General features: G+C 41.5%; 1 protein-coding gene across 1 annotated transcript; it reads right to left on the bottom strand.

Moving 5' to 3' along the window:
- Nucleotides 1-3,896: 3,896 nt before the first annotated feature.
- BMP10 (bone morphogenetic protein 10) lies at nucleotides 3,897-10,629 on the bottom strand. The gene is made up of 2 exons (XM_036908235.2): nucleotides 10,216-10,629; nucleotides 3,897-5,919 (listed from the first exon to the last, which is right to left on the bottom strand). Exons 1-2 carry the CDS (start codon nucleotides 10,547-10,549, stop codon nucleotides 4,979-4,981), a joined length of 1,275 nt encoding a protein of 424 aa, XP_036764130.1. The 5' UTR covers nucleotides 10,550-10,629; the 3' UTR covers nucleotides 3,897-4,978.
- Between the last annotated feature and the right edge of the window lie 7,012 nt (nucleotides 10,630-17,641).

Here is a 17,641-nt window from a genome sequence, read left to right as displayed (position 1 = left end):
TTACTTTAATAAATAGATTTACATATCCTGAGTATTTGAATATATATATTTAGAGAGCAATTAAGAAGTAATTGCTCTTTAATCTGTCTCATTCTAATTTCAAAGAAGAAATATTTCTCAGTTATTGACAAAGAGAGCCGATTTCATTTTCTATGTATGTCTCTGGCATTGATGGGATTTTCAGAAAGTTGTGTGCAAAGGGAGACCCACATGACAACAGAACCTCACTCTCCGGTGAGGCCACTTAGAAGCTAAAACCAGCTTACTGTTTCTTCAGGCCATGCTCCTCATAGAGTTGAAGTCCAAGGTTTTATTCCATCTTAATATACTGTGAAATGCAAAGGTGAAAAGAAAAAAATGCCAGGGCAGAATGCAAAAGAGATTTCAGCTCAAGGAAAACTAATTATCAACAAAATAATTTTTCCATTTTATTTAGCAAGATGAGTCTGAATGTACACATTCAGTTTATGAATACAGTGTAAATATTTATTTCCATCTTCCTTTTAGTCTAGAAATCACTACACAAATCTGGACATAGATAATGAACAGGTTTTACACAATAAAACGAACGTGCTTCAGCTGATGGGGTGTGACCGGGGCATTCGCTGATTTCCCATATTTGTGGAAGTTTGTTAGATGTCACAAGCATGTCCACCCTCCCCACCATAGTCAGGCCCAAAGTGCACAAAATGAGGGTTTGTGTGTGACAGAAGCATGCTGCTCACAACAAACAGTCATTCCTAGATGAGGTTAGTATCTCACAGATACATTTCCGCACCCAGAATCACCCTTTCATGCTGCTATTGTTCAGTGTTATCTACTTTCCTTCCATCTAATGTGTGAAGTCAAATGTCCCTGTTGGCGGCAAGAAAATGCAGAGTCACAGTAGCATTCCCTTCTCACCAGCACTGCAAAGGGCTAAGTATGACCCATGGTGATGCTGTGAAAAGATCCATAATCTTTAAAAAAGGGCAGTGTCACTTCTGTGTCACAGACGCACTGTAAATGTTTCTGCCACAACACTGCTGGGCTTTATGGGCTGCTGATGAGTCCAGCAAGAAGTGAGATGTAAAATTCCTTTCTACGGAAATATCTTTGACTTGAAGAACATAGATTCCAAAGAATACCAAAATAGTTGCTAACAGTTTGAGGACAAGTTTAATTAATTTCCCAGGCCAAAAATTATACACAGGGCAAGAATTAGGCACTTTGAGACTGATTGCTTTGGGACTCACTTAACCTTTTTTTTACATTTATAGAGTAATTAGTCCAATTATAAACAGATTTGTCCAACCAGGTCTCTGAATTGGTGGGTCAGTGATGGCAGTGGATATAGTCAGAGGGGAAGCATCTAGTTTGGGGAATGAAAAGCCCCCATTAAATACTGCCTCCCCTCACTGAGCAGCCCTCACCGTCCCTCACAGCCTGACAATATTTGCTTCTCAGGGAAAAATGACAACGTAAGTTCAGGGAACAACATGACAATTTATTGGTTAAATATTTTCTGGAGCACCTCCACTTTAGTTAAAACTATACTATTCTGTTAAAACTACTATTTTACAAATCAGTAAATATGTCAGGGGACTCACAGTATGCCTACAAGACACAAATATACAAAATTATGGCAAGGTTCCTTAAAGTAACAGGAAATTTTAATGCAAAAAAGAGATGAAAATACAGGCCATATATTGTAAAGGAGCCATACTCTGAAGAAAGTAAAATTTAAAAAGCACAGAAGGCTATTTTAATCAAGAAGGAATCACAAACAAAAATAAAGCATTTGGTATTCTACACTATTTTACAAAAATAAATATATTCATCAATAAATAGTAGGAAGCCTTGAAACTTTTACAGAAATATTTCTGTTGTTGGCTGTCAAAGTCCCTCTGCTATAACCCTTCTCAAGAATCATTTAAGCTTATCATCTTCAGTGATGACAATTCTACCATAAAAGTGTGAAAAAGACTGGGGTGTGGGATGTAGCCAAGGTCTATGACCACAGAAGATATTTTCAAGTTCTACTTTCCTTAGGGTCTGGTGAGCTGATGGCTTCATGTTAATACTGTGATGTAGGATAGTGGCAGGAAGAGGCCTTATGGAAGCTAGGAGGACTCCCCTACTATGTTTTCTAACTTCTCAGTTTTTACTGAGAAGGAAGAGAAAAGAAAAAAGAAGAAAAATGCAACTAGCCACATTTGGATTCCCAATATATGGCTTCCTGTGCTCTCTTTCCAAGGGAAAAAGAAAAGCCTAGACATGCACGTTTACATCTGGACTGTGGTAAAGGAGAAACAGCTGGGATATGCTGCCTAGTCGCCGACAGCCTAGATTTTCACGTCTCTTTAACAGAAGAGTGATTCTAAGTGCGTGCGACAAGATTTCTCCAGGAAGCTGGCAGAGTGTTGGCACAGGAAAGCAGGGCTAGCACATCCCTGTGTTCTAATAATGTCAGCGTGCTAATAGCAGCGGAGCGTGCTGGAGTTGGTACCCGTGGCTCCCGAGAGCAGGTTGTTACATTCGGGAATTTTGCTAGCTAGTTGACATAAAATTGGTAATTTGAAATAGACCATAGTGGGGTGTATTTACACCATTGAAATCCATAAATCAAGATTACTCCCCCACCTCCCAGGATTCCTGGCTATAAAGCATTTTCTAGTACACCACTCTCATATATTCTAGACGTAAAGAAAATTTTGCTTGAATTTTATCTAACCAGGACTATCCTGGTCAGCCGAGGTTTTACCGTATGTTTATTTCAGTGTCTTTTAAGGAAGGATAAGAAGTACCATAGAGTATATGAGTATATCGTGTGTACCATGGATAAAGGATGCCCCTCCCACTGAGAGCTCTAAGTGTGGCTATCCAAAGCCAGTTACACACACACACACACACACACACACACACACACTCACTCACTCACTCACTCACTCACTCACTCACTCACTCACACAGCATTTTATACGGGGCAGTTACATAAATGAATGGCTGAGCTGCCTGGCCGTCTCTAATTGTCAAGCTCTATGTACTCACTGGTGATCAAAATACCACTTTCCAGGGCAGTCGGTTCCCCAGGATCTACCCTCTGGACACCAGTGGACAGTGGATGTACAGAGCTGAAGTCCAAATTGGGCAAAATGTCCTTCAAAATAGCTTTTCTTTCCTCTGTTTTCTAGTGCAATATGAGTTTATAACCCCAAGAGGTTTGTGAAAGGGAGGCTGATGGTTTCCCAGGGTCAAAAAATGCAAGACTTCTAAGGAAGCATGAAACCGGGTGACTGGGGACAATGTACTAGAAACCACATTCCTGACGCTGGTGTGAACCATCCGTGTCTTCCTGGAGGTGTAGGGACAGTTTGAGGACTGCACTGCTTGGTTCTTCCTGCACAAAGCCCCTGATCCTGGGATGTTGAGGGGACAGGTGGGGGTGGGTGCTAAGACCAGAGCCAGGGCCTGTGTCCCTCCTGCTGGCCAGCTGCAGGCAGACCTGCCAGGCCATTCCCATCAGGAACCTTAGTCCTGGTCAGATCCAAAACAGGAAGACTGCAGAATAGGAAGAAGGGAGGGCTATAGGGTTTCTACCATGGAGCAAACCTGATTTCAAAATTCAGGCTAGCTTTCAAGGCTTCTGTTTGTGTATCTCTTTATTAATTCAGTTATTTGGATGTAACCATTCAAACTCTGGTTTTCTTCCTCTTATCCTTAAGTATTCTTCATGAACAAAACATTTAATAAAGGATACATTTAAAATAAAATCAGATAAAATATCTGGAGAAATATAGAAATCAAGCACTGACTCCATTCTTCCTGAGAGCAAACCCCTCCAGGTGACCCCTTCCAGCCCACAGCAGGGGCAATGAAGCCCAGTAATTCCAGGGGCACAGGAATGGGGGAAGAGGGAAGGAAAAAGCTGGAAAAAAGCAAAAACAGAGGTGCAGAGTCCAGGGAGAGATATTAAGAATTGCAGAAAACTATGAAAAAGTGAAGAGTCCAACAAACAGATCCCTTCTGAGTTTCCTCCTCTTGGTCTTCGATAATTTTATTTTGCCCAAAGATTTAATTCTCCAATTAGAATTGCTTATAATTTTACAAACACATCCTAGGATAGCATTTATTTATATGCTCTTTCCCTTCTCCCTTATGAGTCCCCTCCCACCCCCTTTATGTTTCGCAGTAATAAAAACCAACACATGGCCTTGCTTTCCTATCATCTCAGGAACAGATGTCATCCTCAAGTCCCCTCTGTTTTCCTTTCATGACCAGAGCTGCGCTTGGTGCACTGAGGCCCCAAGGGCTCATTCTTTGGTATTGGATAAGGCCGCTGCCTTGTGAAGCCACTTGGTTTCTGTATTAAGTGACCCCTCCCTGCAAACATGCAGCGTCTTTTATAGGCCCTGCTGCTCTGAGCAATGGCACAAATTCAACTGAAAAGCACTACACCTATATCTCTAATAGTATTTAGGAAATGTGAAACTTCCTAGGATGGTTAAATTCCTGGTGCAAATTATCCTGACATAAATCCTACTCAGAGAAGAGGTGACTGAGAACATACCACTGGCTTTTAACATATACACATTTGATTGAGTCATGTGTGTATGTGTGAGTATAATTTACCTCTATAGAACCAAAAACAGTTTTATAAGTTTATCTATGTACACATATACATACACAAATATCTACCTTTCCACATTGTATTTCTGCTTAGGGGTTGTTGTTTTCCAATTGAAATAGAGGACAAGCAGTGTGGGCTTGCCACTTGCTGTTAGAAATGGCACTGCCAGGAAATGGCAAGTCCAAAGCAAAACGCATTGGAAGGCACAACATGCATAGCAAAATATGCACTTCCTGCAGCAAACTGACCCGTCCATTTCCCTAAGGAGCAAGCCTCTAGGATCTGTACACCCTTATTAAATAATCTCATTAAATAGGAACACAAAATATACACATTTACAGTTATTAAATAAGCCACAGGACTCCTCTTCTATCTACAGCCACATTCAGAGACAGCCATGCCTTCGTATTTAAACTTGTAGGTGACAACACCTTTGTCTAAATAGAGGATGGAGATGGGCTCTAGCTTGGTGGGCACACAGCAGGCTTTGGAAGCCTTTTGGGAATTCTTGAGGTGGACCAAGGCCTGGATAATCGCATGCTTTGTGGGTGTGAGATGCTCTGCCAGGGGGTAGTTGCAAACACCGCGGCATTCGTAGGCTTCATATCCAGGTGGGGCGATGATCCAAGAGTCCCAGCCAATCTCCTTGAAGTCGATGTAGAGCGGGGTCCTCTTGCAGTAGTTTCCTTTGGCATTCCTTCTGATGCGGGCAGTGGAGTCGTAGATGATGTTTGACCTCATCTGCAGCAAAGCCTCCTCCCCAGGCCCACTGGGGTAGCCACGCAGGCCCAGGCCGTCCAGCTCCAGAAGTTGCTCATGGGCGATCATTTCACTCAGCTCCTCCTTCCGCTCCTTCTCACTGCTTTGGTCATCAGAAAACACGACAAGCAAAGGGACATGCTTATTCTGGGCACTGGTGTCTATCTCCAGTTGTCCTTTGCCGGCGTCCTCGGTTTCATCATGCCGGCTCTCAATGTGGACCTCCAGCTGGTGGGTGGTGGAGCCTGACTTCTGCCAATGTCTGATGGCGTCGGTGACATCAAAGGTCTCCCACTCACTGTCGGTTCCATAGATCTCCCCTGACACCAACACCAGCATGCTTCTTTCACCCTCATTGTCCCCTTTGCTCTCTAGTACCTCAAAAATGGTAATTTTCCGGTCCACCCCCTCGTATATCATGCGATCTCTCTGCACCAATGTGAACAGCCTGAGTTCAGCCATGATAACCTCTTCATGGTGAGGGATGGACACATTGAAGAGGAGAGGGTATTTTCGGAGCCCATTGAAACTGGCTGGTTGGGAAAACAGATCTGAAAAAAATAAAAGACCAAAATCAGATTTACGGTATGTCACCAAGAAAAACAGAAGCTTATTTATGTAGTAAGAAGGCCCTTCCACACAGGAAGCTCGATACAGGGAGAATGAGGGAGATGATCAATGTTAGCACTCTGACAAAGGGTATCTAGAAGGTGAAAGGCGGAATGCTGAACTGAGGTTAGCTGACAGGACTAAACTGGAAGGTGGCTGCCTAAGGGATGGGCTCCTAGGAGACTGTGCGGCAAGTCCCCAATTATTGTAATCAGTGGAGAGTCATCAGGTGGAAACTGTGGTGGTGGTTCTTTTCTGGAAGCTTTTCAGGCATGTGGATTTCATGGCTTTTCATATTTGCATTTGTACTGGGTGGAGATTTCCACATAGTTGGCTGGACACTGGTCTTCCTGAAAGACATCCATCTAGATCAGGGTTTGGTAAACTACCCCACAGGCCAAATAGGGCCAGATACCTATTTTTGGAAGTAAAGCGTTATTGGAACACAGCCTCACCCTTTCATTTCTGTGTTGTGTGTGGTTATTGCTGCGCTACATTGGTAGAGTTACAACAGAGAACATATGGCCCATAAAACCTAAAATATTCATAATCTCTTTGGCCCTTTACAGAGAAAGTTTGCTAACCCTTGCTCTAGACACCAACGTCTGACAAGGTCAACAAGATACCCATAAAACCAGGCCGTTGAACGTTGAAGTGTGGTCCTACGCAAAGAGGAATGGGAGGAAAACAACCCTGGAAATAGGTTGGTTGTCTTAATCTTATACCCTGAGTGACCGGCATGGAGACATACAAGTCACTCAGAACATTTATGAAATAAAATTTTTAAAGTAATTTTGTCTTGGAAGCACACCTCCAAATATTATCATGTTGACTTTCTATATGAGGATTTTACAGGAGTCCAAACTCCTGTACACTTGCCCCAGGTAATACATGCCTGCAAGGAATTCCTGAAAGCACTTGTCACCAACCAACGGGTTCTCTCTCCTCTTCGGCACTATATACACAATTTATGATTTCAGGGGGTCTCTTTTCCGGATTGTACAGTTTTTATTTTTCTTTGACTCTATCTGATTATTTGCATACTTACTATGTCTTTAGATTTGTCCTAAGCAGCACCAGTCATGAAATGAGGGGTTTGAGATGATAGTTATACTGATTTTTTCCAATCTGTACTAAAAACATATATTGATTTCACATGATTCACACCGTCCTCTGATTACCACCTACAATCATCTAATACACTGCCAGTGGGAAATACCAGTCAATGGAATGAATTTAAACTCTAGCATAGGTCTCAAAATTAGCTATAAGCACGTCTTAACCTCTCGATTCAATCAGATCCTATTCATCCCCTCTGGTGCCTGGAACATCGCAATTGATCAATTGCTATTTAGTAAAAGGTTCAACAAATCGTAAACCCTCCTATTTAAAGTGTGATGTCTTCACCACTTGCCAAAACACCCCTTTGCTTTCCTGTATACTGTACCTTCGGATATGTTCTTCTGACTCACGGAAAGGGTCCCCTCACCTCCACCTCCCCTTACCTCCACCTGTCTAGCTGTGACCACTTCCTCATGGGACCTTCCCTTCCTCGCCACCCTTGCTGAAAGTTCACTCTCTTCCAGGTCACTTGATTATTTACTCTTTGTAGCTCTCTTTTGACCTTTGCTATTTTCATCCTTGCATTTCAGCTAACTTTTTATGAATGGATCTTTCCAACTAGACCAGCATGATGCTGGCAAGTACCACTGCTTAACTCCCTTCTATGCCTCCAATCTACCACAATGCCTTAAGCAGAGGTAGAACACTAAAAATATTGATTTTTAATGATTTTGAGGATCACTAAATGATTCTGGGGATCTGATCACTTAATTTATTAGGCATGTCATCTGTCTTTAATAATTCAAGTAACTTGGGAGTTGTCCCCCACCACCCCCTTATAAGAATGGAGGAGACTTAACTCCCTTTGGACAGGGAACATGAGAAGACCAAAAACAGGGAATATACTGGTTACTACATCCATGGGAAAAGTATAGAGTAAAAGCTTACTGTAATGGGAGGAAGGGATTACAAAGGAGCACAAGAAAATTTTCCATGGTGATGAATATATTCACTGCCTGGGTTGTGATGATGGTTTCAGTGGAAGTTTACACATGTTAAAATCTATCAAATTATATGTCTTAAATATGTGCAGTTTATTGTATGTCAATTATACTTCAGTAAGGCTGTTTAAAAAAAATTTTCACTGTGCATGTTCAAATATAGTAAGTAATAAATGGAGGTGTTACATTGCAGGCAAGGGAACTAATGTGTGTGTTGCTCAAATTTCTTGTACCAGGTGCTTTGTAAACATTATTTTCATTCTTACAATGACCCTATATGCAGGTCTTGCTATTCTGCTCATTTTACACCAGAAGAAATCAAGCCTCAGTGCACAGAACTGACTTCCCCAGGATGACAAAGTGAGGTCAGACCTGGGGTAGGAACTGAAATCATGCTTTGTCCACCTTGGAGGCAGCAGTAACTTTTCCCCTAGTTAGTTAGATTAGTTGGAGGCGGGCGGGTGCTGTTGCTTTTCATTTTGGTCTTTGTGTCCTAGGGAGCTGCACTGAGCAGACCCAAACAGTCAAGAGACATTCACAGGCAACAGAGCGGGCCCTGTGCAGGATTCCACGTGTGGACTGACAGAGGCGCGGGCAGCTGAGCTGTCAGTGAGAGGTCTGCTCCTGCCCTTGCTGATCTGCAAGAAGCAGCTCTGTAAACTCCACTTCCAGAACCGGATCATCCAAATCCTCCACCAGAGAAGTGAGAACTGAAAACCTCCGATTTTCCCAAGGCATGAAAACACATTCCCGCCCACACCCTGAGCCAGGAACCAGGGGATCAGTAATGAGACACATTAGGAAGGGTGCCACCAAAGGCTATGAAAATGTGTAGCCTGCAAAAGAGGCACCTCCAAAAGACTGACAACATCTCCAAAAAGATCAGTAACTTCAGTTTGCCTTCTATTACATTACTAAATAACATTTTCAATATGTTACTAAATATTTGAAGTTTTGGCTGTTACCTAAATTTTAAAGGCAAATGACATGTTCAGGACTAAACAATCCCTACTCAACATTTCCTTCAATGCCCAGAATTTCAGAAATCCATTAGTAATAACCAATATTTCTTCACTTCATAGCAACTGGTGTGCTGTCTTATTTAACCTCTTTGAAATTGCTCATTATTGTGTCATGTATGTGTTATAATATGCTCATTATTGTGATACCCCAATTTTCAGATGAGGAGGTTGAGGTTCAGAGACATTAAGCTAATTATCCACAACTACTAAGTCAACCTTGTCTCAAAATTTCAACTCCTGAGCTGTTTCCTCGTTATCGCCTTTCCACTTTTAAGAATGTCTGGCTCACATTAACCCTCTTTTGTACCTGGTTAACAACAAAAGCATAATTGGTAAATATTAAAGAATTAGTTTCCTTGGACCTACAGCTTTTTCCATAGGGGAAAAATTATTTTACTAGCACTGCATTAAACAAAGGATTAACTTCTAGGTCAGTAGACTTAGCTACTGAATAAAGATCTAGGGGAGAAAATCTACTTTTCCCACTGATATTTAAAGTTTGTGCATTGCTCTTCATAAAGACACAGAAATAAGCTGGATCACTAACTGGGTCACGCACACTTCTTGGAAACTATAAACAGTATTTCAAGGATATGCACGTCATGTCAAACACAACAAAACTTCAGGGAGAATCTCTGAAAAGTAAGTTTCCATACTGTTCGAACATTTCTTAAATAAGATCACAAAATGGAAAACTCAACCAAAATTTGGGCAAAACATGCATCACAACTTTGCATGCTTTGTCTGCTTTCATCCTCTCGATTCTAAGTAGAAGCTGACAAATTCTGTAGTCAATTAAAAGCCACATGGAAACTGAGGCTTATCTGGAAAACAACAGACAAAGGTAAAGTAGAAGACCAACATGAATTTTTTGTATTACTTGCTGTCCAGATTTAAAAAATTAAAGATCCAATTGTGACGTCATACTTTACGGCCTCCGATTGAAAGGTATTTTTTCATCCCTTTTAATACCATTTGGGAAATTACCATAAAAATGGTGTAGACCAGATTTGCATTGTTTCTGTGTATCTGTGTACACATACCCTTACACAGAATATTCACTCTCATCTGTATTATTTCCATGCATTGCAAATTTACTTACTGCTCCTTGAAAAAAACCCAAGCCAACTTGCATCAGAAACTGTAGGCCTACCTTCATTCTTGAAACTCCTAATGATGTTGGCTGATGGCATGGAGGTCCGATCTGTTGCAAATCTGTTGTAGAGTTCCAGCATGTACTCTGGTGCGTCAACCTTGGCCGGATCCTGCGTAGGGATGTCAGACAGGTTCAGTGTCTTGAGAAACTCATTCTTCATGCTTTGTAGCAATGTGTTAAAGTCGACACCATCTTGCTCTGAGAAGACATCGTCGAATAGGGGCATATCTTCTTCCAGAGATGACTGCTCCAGGCTCATGATGGGGCTGCCAGAAACGGAGTGAGCCACCAGGCAGAAGAGAGCACACAGCTGCGGGGCTGGAGTGCCCATGACTCTGCTCGAGCCCCCAGGCCAACCCAGAGAGGTCTAGCTCTCCTGGGCTCTAAGTGGCAGTTTTATCTTGCGGAGCGTAAATGTCTCCTGTCACTGCAGACAAGTTTGGAAACTCTTCCCCTCTCTATCCCTCCCCCTACCATTCTTCCTCTTCCCCTAAAAGTCAGGTTGCAGTAATTGGATAACAAAATCCCCTATAGGGGCCTAGCCTTTCTTATCTCTCTAGTGTAAACTTGTGCACCAGATTTTTGTTTCTATCTTGCAATCCCTTTTTCTTTTAATGAGCATTTTGTAAACATGTCCACATTCTGACACTGGCTGAGAGATAGGACAATTTTCTCCTTGCAAAGAAAGGCTCTGTTACTCTTCCTTTCAATTCACTTCCTTTTGGCAGGAATGCCTAAATTCTGCTTTTACGTGGTTCAGTTTCACACATGCATATGATAGATATTAAGAACCAACACAATACACATCAATGGTGATACTTATTAATTCGAGTGATGGTGTTTCCATCCTCCCATAAACATTTCTGAAGAAGCAACACATATTTAATATCTCCAAGTTAAGTTAACAGATGCAAGTGAATATACATAAATTTTTAGAAGCTTACATTTTTAAAAACAGGGAAGTATAAACTTCATGGTCAATAGTCTTTTTCATATTCAGATTTGATCTGGCTAAAATGGCTTTTGAAAATTAGGGCAAGTGTTTAATTATAATAGCAACTAAGTATTAGGTGCTTTCCTACAAATGGGCATTGTGTTAAGAGCTTTACATATATCACCAAAAATGCCCTCCCTATAATAACCCGATTATTATCTCCACTGTAAGTTTCAATAACTTGCCAGAGATTATGAAGCTACAAAGTAATAGAGTCGGAATTTGAACCCAGGCAGTCTGATCCTTATGAAAAAAGAATACCCTCAGACTTTCCAGCCAGTGCTCTCCTAGTCTGGGGCAAGGGCCCTGATGTTGAAAGGCTAACTAAGCCCCAGTCCAGCCCTTCCCAGGGAGCCCACAGGCAGGGGCAGGCAGCAATTGGCAGGGCATGTGGAGCTCAGGTCCTTCACTCTTGCAGCGAATTATAGGACGACTGAAATCTCTGCCAAATCCGTCTTTATGGCTAAATGAAATTGATCAAGTGGCTCCAGTAAAAGCTTGGCAAACATTTTTAGGCAGATGAAAAATGCCAAATGACTTGGTCTGAAGAAGAATGATGAAACTGATGTGTGTGTGGTTTGGGAAAGACAAATCAAGTTCATGTCTCTCGCCAACCCCGAGGAGAGGCAGTAGCAGCATACGGTACAGTCAGGATGGTCCCGTGGTCAGCTCCAGGGGGGGTCCTTCCCACTGAGATGGTGGGACTGGTGCCTCCCTGACTTGTTCGGTGTGTTCCCATGCGTTATTCAGGCAACCTGGCACTGTGTCCAGAAGGCTGTGTCTAGATTATCTGGTACCTTGGAGTACCCTCCCAGTTTCAGAGTGAAATATCCCTACATTTACCCCAATAGGTAAGCTACTGTATCTCCACTTTCCAGTTTTCCTCTGGGTTCCCTAAAGTTTATAGTCATCTTCCACTTCTTCCCTCTCTCAAAGTGCACATTTTTACAACAATTTTTTGGACAACCATAGAAAGGACTGTATTTTGAGAAACAATCTCTCCTCAAAATTGCCCATTTGTTTAGCAGTTGTTAATTTTGATTCAAAACGCTATTTTGGTTAAAGCTTCTGTTCCTACATTAAAAATACAATTGTAAACTGAAAATCAATTATACCCAGACCAGGTCCCCAAGTGAGCGAGTCCCGTGGCCACAGCCCATCCTGAGGGTGGGCTCCACTGCCAGGTTTCTGTGGCATACCAGGGCCTTTGTATCATGTGCCACATCAAAACAAGCACCCATTTATCTTCACACACACAGAGATGTCAACGCACACTCCAAAACTCTGAATGGCAGGCATGTGCGTGTAACTGCCACAGGACAGCAGAGTAAGTGGCAGTACTTAGAAGCCGAGCTCACCGGTTTCAAAGGTCAGGAGGAGAGATGGGCATCCCACCTTGCAGAATTCTAATTCTTCACTCTCTCGGTGGGGAGACATGTAACTGAGATCTCACTAGTTTCCCTGTACTTGTGTTAGAGTAACTATGGGATTAAATATTTGGACGAGTTTCTCCATCATAAATGTTTATATGTTTGGTTGACTTAAAGATAGAAGAGGAAAATGTTTATAACCACACCTCAATGCCTCTGAGTTCTTGAAATGCAAGGTCCTTATGCCCCACACCTGTGTGGGGGTGGCTGAGGAAGGAGACTGGGCACCGTGCCCTGAAGAAGGGGACATAAGCTGGCTCTGTCTTCCAGGCTGGGACACCTTACAGTTTTAGCTGCAGAGTCTCTTTATCCTCATGATTTTCTCAAGAAGCTTTACCTGATGACGCTCATCTGACTCTAAAAAGCCCAAATATCTTCACATTCTTTCCCCCAGCTTGATTTTTCTCGACACAATCTATTCTATTACTAGGTACTGATCTCATTATTTTGGATCACACTCATTTGGAATGTGTTATAATTCCTTTAGAGGGAACTGAAGATCCCTATTTTGCTAAGCAAAAGATATAAAAGGTATATCTAAATGTTTTAAGAGAATTCCCACAGATGGAAAGCAAAATACTAATTACAAATCATGCTTTTCAATCCCACTGCAAAATCCTCCAGGGTCTTTGCTTTACAAAGTTTTAGGCCAACTTTTAAGACTAGTTCTTAATAACTATACAAACTTGAAGAATCTAAGACCAAACTCCATTGGATTATCAAAGTGATCTGTGATCCAGACACAGTTAGACTCATCAGACAACAACACCCTTATGAATTCTTCTGCTCTCTGTGAGTAGTCAACAGACCCTGGGTGAGTGTAATCAATCCAGTTCTCCCAAGCGACAAGAGGTCAATGAAGTTAGGAGGTCTTTGAACACGACTTCAAGTTCTTGGAACACCTCCACCTTGGACCCCACTTCAGAATAATTATACTACCTACTTGGAAATTTTCAGGACTTTGAGATATACCTTCTCAAGCCAGGTGAGGCAATAAAATATTTAGCCAACTATACAACAGAGCCCAGACAATCCAAACAGATAATAACTGCAGTGCCAGAGCAGGACCCCAGAGGCCCCAAGTGTCACCTCAGGATCTTGGGGGGCTGAGGTGGGCTGCTGGGTGAGGGTCTTGGTAACAGCAGCCCGTTTCCAACCTGTATGGGAACATGTGGACAGGTCAGTGTTACATAGTACTGCTGTCCTACAACAGGTGAATATAAGTTCTGTCTATAATTCCTCAGCCAGAGCTCTGCAGGCTACATGCTGTTAGCATTTGCAGACTCAACATGAGGACAGACAGCCTACCCTGATCATTCCCTTGCCTGCTACAAGCACCTGCTCTCTGGCTGCCCTCTCATTCTCCAGTCCCAATCTTGCCCACTGTACCTAAAAAAAAAAAACGTTTGTGGTGCCTTTGTCCCTAGTATGGGTCAGAGAGCTCCTGCTCTTCTCCTCTAGTGTCTTCTACCTCAGCCTCTCCCTCCAGGATTAGAGGTTGTCCTGACAGTGGCATTTCTCATCAGCTCCATATGGCCGAGCCCACATTTTCAGCAGGGGAAGTGCTGTCTTGCCTCTCCTGACCCCTCAGCATTTCGGCTGCTGCTCCACCCCAGGCTTATGGGTCTGCCAAGTGGTTCTCATGCACCCAAGCCATCTCCTCACCTCAACTTCTTCAATGTATGCGATTTAAGTCACCTCTTAGCTCCCTCCTTTAATGACCTTCTGTATGATCCATCCACTCTCCAATAAGGCCTATAAGGTAAAGTATCATCAATAATCAGGTTAACAACTTTTAAAATTCAAGCTTTTGTAATAGTTTTTCATTCAACAAGATTTCTTCCTCTGTGCCAGGTACTGTTCAAAAAATCAAAACCTGAAGAAAACAGACCACACCCCTGACTTTGTGGAGTTTACTATTCTGTCAGGGGAAGAGAGACAATAAACAAACATACAAGTAAAATGGAGAATCTTTGGATAGTGATCAGTACAGTGGAAAGAACAAACCAAAGTAAGAGGATAGGAAGTACCAAAGTGGAGAAGTTGGTATTTTACTGTCAAGGCCAGGGAGGTCCTCCCTGGTGGAGGTGAGGGAGTCAGCCATGCAGGCCCATGAAGGAAAAGCATTGCAATCAGAGGGAACAGCCCATGCAAAGACTCTGAAGTGACAGCATGGTTGGGAGGCATAAGCATCAGTACAAAGGTCAGGATGGCTATAGAAAATTGAGCTGGGGGAGAGTTAGAGGCAATGAGGTCCAAGAGTAAGCAGAGGGAGGCCAATGAGGAGGTGATGGACACTTTTTTTCCAATCGTCATATACAAATACACAATACACAAATACACAACTTTGCATCTTGCTTTTTTTCACTGAATATTCCATCTTCAGGCTTCTTCACATCGCCACTTAGTCTTCATAACTGTTAATTATAGTAGTTGCCTAATTCCACTGGGTACATGTTCCATAATCTTGTTAGAGGATTTTTAAAGTAGTAAAGGAAAACTTAAAATTTTAATGAAATTTAAGGACATTGGATATTTAGATTTTAAATACAACATATTCTAAGATTGAGAGCCCTTGTTAATATATTTGCTTACTTGAAATGTGGGTCAGAGAAAGAGAAAATGCGGAGTGGTCAAATAATGTTTATTCTCCATAGAACACCACGAGTTTCAGAAATACATGGAGACTAGCAGTTTGTGCCTCATCCCCTCGCCTGGATTGCAGCAACAGGCTACGAACTGTTTCTGTCTCCCCTCCTAACTGCCTGTTCTCAACGGGACATCAGGAGCCTGACAGGATGTTAGGGCGTCACTCCTTTCCTCACCAGCGACAAAGTCTTACCAAAGCCCTCACGGCCTCCACTGCCTCACAGACACCATCACCACTTGCTAACTGCACTCCAGCCCCAGTGGCCTCCTTGCTATTCATTAAACATCCTGTGCATGTTCCCACCTTAGGGGCTTTGCTCAGCTCTTACCTCTACCTGAAAAAACCTTCCCTCTAAAATCCACACAGTTACTCTCTAACCCACTTCAAGTCTCTCCTCAGAAGTAACTCAGTGAAGCCACCTTGACCACCCTGTTCAAAATGGCAACCTGTCAAGTAATCCAGAGCTTACTGACCTTGCTCTGGTGTTTACTCATCACCTCCCAATGTAAGATACAATTTATTAGTATAGGAGGCTCATTGTTTTCTGTTTGTTGCTCTGCCATCCACCCTATCACTGGAATCTGTGACCTACAGTGGCAAGAATCCTAGTTTTGTCCCCTGATGTATCATAAATGCCTAGAACTTCATTTGGTACCTAGCAGTTAATAAATAGTCATTAAAGGAATAAATCATAGCAAATATTCAAATATTTTCTTCCTTAGATTACTTACAATAATATCATAAAATCATAAATACCATTTAAAATAAATATTTGTCATTAAAGTATGCATGTATTTTCTTGAGATCCACTCTATATTTCTAGATTGGTTTATATACCATTATATACTACTCATTAAAAATTTGCAAAGAATTAATTTACCATTCTGAAGTTTTATTACCACATACACAAAATGTTTATATAGTCTATAAGAAGTTTGAGACAATAATAAAACAGACATCCCATGTACCAACCACCGAGTTTAAAAAGCAGAGAAGACCAGTATCTTTAAAATCTCCAGTATAATGCTTCCCAATTCATCTCTTACCCAACAGAGGTTGGCAGAGGACTACTAGACTGAATCCTGCTAATCAATCTGTCACATTTTTATAATTTTACCATATAAGAACAAATCCCTAAGAATTATAGCTTAGTTTTAACTTTTATATAAATTGAATCATGCTATAATGGATTCTTGCATCACTAGTTTTTTTACATTCAACAGAATGTTCTCTGATGCACATATATTGATGCATGTAACTATATAGTTCATTGGTTTTCACTATTGCATTGTTATTGGTTTTATAAATACATAAAGATTTATTTGTTCATTATGCTGTTGACAAGCACTTGGATTGTGTCCTTTCTCCCTATTATATATACTGCTACTATCAATAATCTTATTGCCAAATTATTTTCCCAAATGATTTTTCCAATTCTGTTCCTCCCAAGAGGAGTTCTTGCTGTTCCACATCCTTGCCAACACTTGCGTTGGTTGACACTGGGGGCTCTGGTTGAGGCTCAGAGGCTCTCCCTTCTATTGCCTTCCCCATTCATTGCTGGGATCTGCAACAGAGCATAAGATAGTCTTCTGGTCAAAAGGCACAGTTTGGGTTGGGAAGCAAGCACTATTTTAAAGTATTGTGTTGGTTCCCACAACTTTACAATACATTATTTAACCCATGGAAAGCAAAACAAAAATGTACTGAAGGGCCAGAAAGGAGACCTATACAAATATAGCAACATTCCAAGTCCATGAGTAGGAAGACAATATAATAAAGATGTCAGTAACCCCAAATCAATATACAGATTCAATAAAATTTCAATTACATTCCTATTAAGACTTGTAATAGAAGTTCAAAAGATTATCCTAAAATTTGTATGCAGGAGGAAGGGATTAAGAATAGTAATGTATTCTTAGAGAATCAGATGGGAGACTTTTCTTACCAAATATTAAGACCTATTAAAAATCAGTTATAATAACAACAGTGTTGTAAGTATAGATCAAAACAGAAAAAAGCCTAGGAAAAGACTCAAAAATATGAAAAATTGATATATAATAGCTACCATTGTAGGTGAGGTGAAAAAGATGATTTGATAACTGGCGTGGGAGTCATTGGAAATATTGATTGCCTACTCCACTGTTCTTGCAAAAATCATATCCAGATGGATTAAGGGCTTAATATAAAAAATCAATTTTGACCTTTGTCTTGGTGACATAGAGGCCCTTGGGAGAAGTCCTGAGAGAAGGCTTCTTTAATCCTAAGAACTAGCACCTCATATGCTATCTCTAAGTCTAGAAATAAGAAAGAGATAAATAATTACCCTACCCACCTTTGCTCAAAAAAGCC

Source organism: Manis pentadactyla, chromosome 2 (assembly GCF_030020395.1).
Source record: "Manis pentadactyla isolate mManPen7 chromosome 2, mManPen7.hap1, whole genome shotgun sequence".
NCBI lineage: Eukaryota > Metazoa > Chordata > Mammalia > Pholidota > Manidae > Manis > Manis pentadactyla.
This window is presented reverse-complemented; position numbering and strand designations above follow the sequence as displayed.